At 33.1% G+C, this 7,101-nt stretch overlaps 1 protein-coding gene across 1 annotated transcript; it reads left to right on the top strand.

Moving 5' to 3' along the window:
* Positions 1-661: 661 nt before the first annotated feature.
* On the top strand, positions 662-3,316 carry LOC110648521 (patellin-3). Its single transcript, XM_021802782.2, has 4 exons — positions 662-2,062; positions 2,224-2,348; positions 2,445-2,580; positions 2,758-3,316. Exons 1-4 carry the CDS (start codon positions 791-793, stop codon positions 3,010-3,012), a joined length of 1,788 nt encoding a protein of 595 aa, XP_021658474.2. The 5' UTR covers positions 662-790; the 3' UTR covers positions 3,013-3,316.
* Positions 3,317-7,101: the final 3,785 nt, after the last annotated feature.

The raw sequence follows: 7,101 nt of genomic DNA, 5'->3' as shown, positions 1-7,101 counted from the left end.
ACGAGCAGCATAAGGAAAATAATCCCTGAAAAATGATGGGCAGGCACCTACTGCACTACAACATTCTAAAGAACTTTCCCATCCGACAACCACACATTTAGCCAGAAAAAGGACCTCTCGTCCATGACCAAGAGACCAACAAATTTCATTATAAACATCCTCCCACCCCCTCGAAGTATTACTTCAAGCTGTTGAGTCATTGGTACCACACAAATTTGGAGGTAAAATCGCATTGCCAACCCAATATTTAGAAGGAAGAACTTGCACAATTGAATTGCTTTTTACCTACCATAAGAAAACTACTTTTTAGGTGTACATTATAGTGTAGACTCTCGGCAAGAGAAGGGATTGAAAAGGATCCTAGGTGTCCAAACGGTCTCATAGTCTTGTTACTTTTTTCAACTTAGCAGTTGGGGAATGTCAGGGACTAGTAGTAGGTCCACCACACCCTCAAAGACCCCACACGAATGAAAATGCCTGCACATACGCCGATGATTTCTATAACGAAGAAAGAAAAAGGTTGACAGATTGTAAAGTGGAGAGTAATGGGTCCCCTCACATTCTCACAAATATTTCTCCACGCTGGCTTCTTTGAGATTGACAGCTCGGTTTCTTTTACTTTTACACCGCACGCCCAACCACCAGCACGCCACTGCCACCACGTCCTCCGCCCCCACTCCTTATATAACTGCCTCCTTGATATCCCCATCTCAGCCATCACTAAACCAACACTACTCTATCTCTCTCTAAATCTTCTCTTGTTCTTCCTGAGTCGGTAGCAAAATCAACTATGGCTGAAGAGGTTCAAAAGGCTCCCCATGAAGCAGTGGTAGTTGTTGCTGATGTTCCTCAGGCTGAGAAAATGACACCAACTCCAGAACCACCGCTGCCAGTAATGCCTGTGGTTGAGAAAGAGGCACCGCCAGTGCCGGAAACTGAGGAGGAACCGATGAAGCCAAAGCTGCAGGTTGAGGAAGCTGTAGAAACTGAGGCATCCAAATCCAGTGGCGAGAATGATGAGAAGATTCCTGAGTCTGTTTGTTTTAAAGAAGAGAGCACTAAAGTAACTGACCTTTCTGATTCTGAGAAGAAAGGGCTGCAAGAGCTTAGAGAACTAGTTCAAGAAGCTCTTAACACGCATGAATTCGGTACTAAAATACCACCAACACCAGCGGCAGCGGCCAAAGGAGAAGAAGGTAAAGAAGCTGTCGGGGCAGTGGAGGAGCAAAAACCAGTCCAGGAGGCAACACCGGCACCAGAAGAAGAACATGTAAAGGCAGAGCCTGAAGTTGTAGCAGAAACAAAAGACGAAGTCGTAAAAGAAGAAAAGATTGAAACGGTGGAAACTGAGGTTACTGAAGAAAAGGCGGCTCCTGCTGCTACTGATGCTGTAGACGATGACGGTGCAAAGACTGTGGAAGCCATTGAAGAGACAATCGTAGCAGTCTCTTCTTCTGCTCCACAGGAGCAGAGTTTGCCCCTGGAAAAAGAGTCCGAAGCAAAGTCTGCATCAACAGTGAATGAGGAAGCAAAAGATGTTATAATAGCCCCACCAGAGGACGTATCCATCTGGGGTATTCCGCTTCTAGCAGATGAAAGGAGCGATGTGATTCTTCTAAAATTTCTGCGTGCAAGGGATTTCAAGGTGAGAGATGCATTCACCATGCTCAAAAACACTATTCAATGGAGAAAGGAGTTTGGCATTGATGAATTGCTTGAACAAGACCTGGGTGATGATTTGGGGAAGGTGGTTTTTATGTATGGTTTTGATAAAGAAGGGCACCCAGTATGCTACAATGTGTATGGCGAATTTCAAGACAAGGACCTTTACCAGAAGAGTTTTTCTGATGAGGAGAAAAGGAACAGATTCTTGAGGTGGAGAATTCAGTTCCTGGAAAAGAGTATCAGGAAATTGGATTTCAGACCTGGTGGGATTTCCACCATTGTTCAGGTTAATGACTTGAAGAATTCTCCTGGACCTAGTAAGAGGGAACTAAGACAAGCTACCAAGCAGGCACTTCAATTGCTCCAAGACAACTATCCTGAATTTGTAGCAAAACAGGTAACAATTTTTATATATTAGTTTCATTTACATCAACTCCTCTTCTTTATTATTATTATTATTTTTTAATAATGATTCAATTTGCTTTTATAATTTTTTTCTTATTAGAACTTACATAAATTTCAACCTTGTAATCTTGGGGTATTATGTGATTGTTCTAGGTGTTCATCAACGTGCCTTGGTGGTACCTGGCAGTTAATAAAATGATAAGCCCATTTTTGACTCAGAGGACTAGAAGCAAGTTTGCATTTGCTAGCCCTTCCAAATCTGCAGAGACCCTTTTGAGGTTAGTAAGCAAAAATTATGTGACCTTTCTCTTTGGCACATGTAACGTATTGAAGTGGTGGGTTAAATTTTTGGGTTGGTTTTAACCATGGTTAAGGTATATTGCCGCTGAGCAAATACCACTTAAATACGGAGGACTGAGTAAAGATGGGGAGTTTTGCACAGCCGATGCTGTTACTGAGATCACAATGAAGCCAGCAGCAAAGCACACTGTTGAATTCCCTGTTTCTGAGGTAAGATTGATTACCTTTTGTCTTTTATTTTAAAGTGTACGTATTTAATTTCTTGGAGAATCCAAGAAAAGGAACTTGTATGTAACCATTAATTTCTACTTGCATAACATGACCAATTAATTTCCTAACTAAACTTGATCTAATAAGGTACTTTTATGGTGGCCAATTGATGTGCAGACATGCCTGTTAACTTGGGAAGTCCGAGTAGTGGGATGGGATGTGACCTATGGGGCAGAATTTGTGCCTAGTGCTGAAGAAAGCTACACAGTAATAATTCAGAAGGCAAGAAAGCTTACTGCAACTGAAGAACCAGTTGTCTGCAACAGTTTCAAAATCGGCGAGCCGGGTAAGGTTGTGATCACCATTGACAATACAACCTCAAAGAAAAAGAAGCTCCTTTATCGTCTGAAAACAAAGGTCTCTGCTGATTGAACCAGCACAGGGTGAAAGGGTTTGGATATTCAAAAAAAAAAAAAAAAAGGAGTTAAAGGAAAAAAGAAAAAGCAACGTTAATCTTGGGGATGTATTGTCATATGTTTAATATTACAAATTTGGAGTTACTTTTGTTGTTGTCATGAACTTGGTGTTGGTTTGTGGGAATTGATGTTCTTTATTTTGGGGACAACAAAATGTGCAAGAAGTTTCAGTTCCTCTTTGTAATTAAGTGTTATTTTGGATTATGCTATGTGTTTTTGTATTATATTAATGAAAAATACTGTATTCATTATTATTATTATTATTATTATTATTATTATTATTATTATTATTATTATTATTCACACTTTTGCTGGTATTTTTGTCAAATTTACAATACAATTATTATTATATAACCAACAAAGGTATATTATAATCTATGTTAATATAACATTTATAAATTAATTGGGTATATATATTTAGAAGAAAATTTTAAAGGATTTTATTATTATTTTTTTAATATTGAATAAAAGTCGGATAAATATCCCACATCCTCAAAAAGGGAATTACTATATTATATCTATTGGAATTAAATTAGGCAGAAAACATCTTATCATGTGAATTAATAAAATATATATCACTAAATATTATATATAATATTTAAACTCTCAGTTTCTAAGAGTAATTTTAAATTATTTACTGCATAATCAAACCATTAATCCTATTTCATGTTGTGTTACATTCTTCAATCGAGTTTGACCAAAAAACTTGAAAACGCTTCAAAGAAACAAAAAAAAACTTAAATAGGTCCAAATAATCAAAGTGGATGTCTCTCAAGAATCCAATCTCTATAAACAAGAAAAAGTCCAATCTCTATAAACAAGAAATGCTTGATTCCAACCAAAAGCTTCCTAAATTTGCTTTGCCAGGTGTGAATAAGGTGACTAAATGAACGCTCAATCCAAGAAATAAAGATGCTTGGAAACAATTATGCTAAAGATACTTGGAAACAACTCTGCTAACCAGTGTTATAAAATTTGGACTGATTTAGTGAGTTGGTTCAGCGATTTGAACATAAAATCAAATCGAATTTTTATTGAATTAAATAAGAAATTGAGTAAAAAAATAATTCAAATGATCCAATAGTTAATTTGGTGATCCGTTGACCTAATAATTAATTAATCTGATTTTTTTTTAAATTAAAAATTTTTTAAATATCAGTTATTGATATTTTAATATTTAAAAATTAAGTTTACGTTTAGTCAATGAATGAGATTTTACTGTGCTGTTATCTTTTTATTTATAGTAATTAGTACAAGAAATTTATAAACTGATATGTTTAATATATAATAAATATTTCATAAATATTAAGAAAATAATTATTCATTTATAAAAATAATTTTATTTTATATATTAATTATAAATTTTAAGAATAAAAATATTTTAAATATTTTTTATATAAAATTTTAAAATATTATTAAAATATTTGTAAATAAAACCTAATAAATATTCAAATATTGATCTGAAATACAACATTTAGTTGATTAAATTTATTTAATTATATTAATAAGGTAATAGTTAATTATATATATTTAATTAATTTTTTAATTAATAACTTACTAATTAAATTGTGGATTTATTAATTAAATTAGTGATTCATCGATCGATTCTTTAACCAAATCAAACTCCAGATCGAGCTTAATAATTTCGAACCGGTTTAATGACCATGATGCTAACTAATGGGCCAGTTTTCACGTACAAATTATCACCTCTGCCTTAAGTAATTTATGCTTTCCATCCAAATAAACGTGCTTTATGCATTGATTTACATTTATTAAAATTCATTTTGCACCTTTTAAGGCATGAACATAGGAGATTCTTTTTCTTCCAAAAGTGATGGGTGTAGGTCATCATCAAGACCAACACTTTTTACTTTAGTACTTACTGCAAATTTCTTACTTAATTTTCATAGTAAAGTTTCTATTTGTTTTTCATGTCATCATTTCTCAAGTAGCTAGATGTTAAAATAGAATTCATGTGAAGCCAAAGGAAACCCATTAATTATTATAAAGGGAAAAGAAGGTATCCAATGTAAGAAAGTATATATATATATATATTACTTACAATCAAAAGCGAAGACGAAATTTTGTTCTCCAAGCAATTAAAGATGCACTCCCCTAAATCAGTATCATGCACAATTTTTAAATAATTCTAAAGTGAACTCCATTGAAATGAGATTAATTTATCATAAATTTTCAAAATTAATCATTTTTATTATTATATTATCATCATAGTCTTTAAATCTAAGTCTGTTCTTTAAATTGGTGAAAACATAAGGTTAAAAATTTAAAGTCAAACCGAAGTTCAACCGATATATTAAATCAAAATTAATAATTTTAAAGAAATTATATAATAAAATAATCACCATAGAGACGTGTGTGTGTGTGTATATATATTGAAACAAAAGATTATAAGCTAACAATTGTAGTTGGTTGTGAGCTGCATGTAGATATCCTTAGTGCCGTGTTCGAACCTTAAGAATGACGGGCATGCATTACATTTTTGTTAATCAAGGTATGAATTGGTTTACTTTCTTTAAATAGGATGGGGTTGATTAGGTTATCGGTTAACCGACTGGTTCGAGATGGTCAAATCTGATTTTATATTAATATGATTTTAATCGTAAATCATACTGACTACTCATCTGATTCTCAATTAAATAGGTCGAATTAGTTGAGGCAATCCTGTTTTAACAACTATGATCATCACTTGTTTAAAAACCAAATAGTATTAAAATATAGCAATTTGGAAATTAACATTATTATTTAAATTGTTGTTTCAAAAAAGCATTATATAACTATTAAAGTATGGTTAAGGTAAGGACACCATTAAAATCGTACGAAGAATTTAGTTTCAATTGAGAAAGCTAGCCTAAAAATGTTTTGAATTGCAAGTATTAAAAATATTTTTAAGGTAAATTTAATTATTTTAATTGTAAAACTTCATAACATATATATTTTTCATAATTAAACTTTACAAAGAAATACCAAATTGGCTCTTATAAAATAACAATGCAGGCATGAAAGTTTAATTAATTTTTTAAAAATTTTGGACACAAAATTGTAATATAATTTAAAATATTAGATCTTAAAATGTAAAGAAAATTTAATATTGTATAATTAAAGAATAAAATGAAGAATAGTTAATAAACAATAATCACAAAAACACAAATTGAAATAAAAAAAAATCAAAATATATAATAAAAATTGTAGCGAAGTTAAGGAGGTTTTAAAATATGCTGAAAATTAGAAATGATCGATCGTCCAAACCAGCCTCGAGACCACTTTGTTGAATTGTAGTCAAATGAAAGGACAAAAGGTCATTCTCTGGGCTGGCAAAGTGAAAGGCAAAAGCAGCAAGCGTTGATGAGTATGATGTGGTCGGGCTTAAAGATGGCACAGATGGAGCAACCACAAAAAGCTACACCAAGAGTGACATTTCTGCCCAATCATTATAATGCAGGACGCAAGGATGGTCCAATTCCACCACCAAAGTGCAACTTGCAAGCCCAGTGAAAGCCCAAAGCTAGACACCATTTATATATTGTTATGAACCACATCAATCATTCGCACAAATCTTCATTTCATATACCAATTTGAAACATTGCTATCATTAGTAACCTGTGGTTTGTGTGAATACGAAAATAACTTTGCCATCATTATGGTTCTTTGAGACATACTCCCTGTGCTTGCTACTTCACCGAGCTTTCCTTTTATTATAGCCCAACATAGTGTTAATGGAACCATGGCAGCATTCCAACTGCTTAAATGCTTAATCTAATCTAATCGATGAAGTTGATATTAGCATTTATTTACTATAGCCAATCTCGAGACTAACTTGACAGAAAATAACTTTGGGGACTAAAAATGTAATTTACGAGGACTGTTTTGGTCTTTACAATTAAGCAAAGACTTCAATTCCCAACAGTTAGAGAGAGATTTTAGTTCTTAATTATTTGTCAAATGGAAATTTTCCTAATTGTCAAATGCTCGTAACACTTGATAGGGGTCTCAATTTTCACTTTGTCCTTTTCTTTTCAACGTCTCG

Source organism: Hevea brasiliensis, chromosome 10 (assembly GCF_030052815.1).
Source record: "Hevea brasiliensis isolate MT/VB/25A 57/8 chromosome 10, ASM3005281v1, whole genome shotgun sequence".
Taxonomy (NCBI): domain Eukaryota; kingdom Viridiplantae; phylum Streptophyta; class Magnoliopsida; order Malpighiales; family Euphorbiaceae; genus Hevea; species Hevea brasiliensis.
This window is presented reverse-complemented; position numbering and strand designations above follow the sequence as displayed.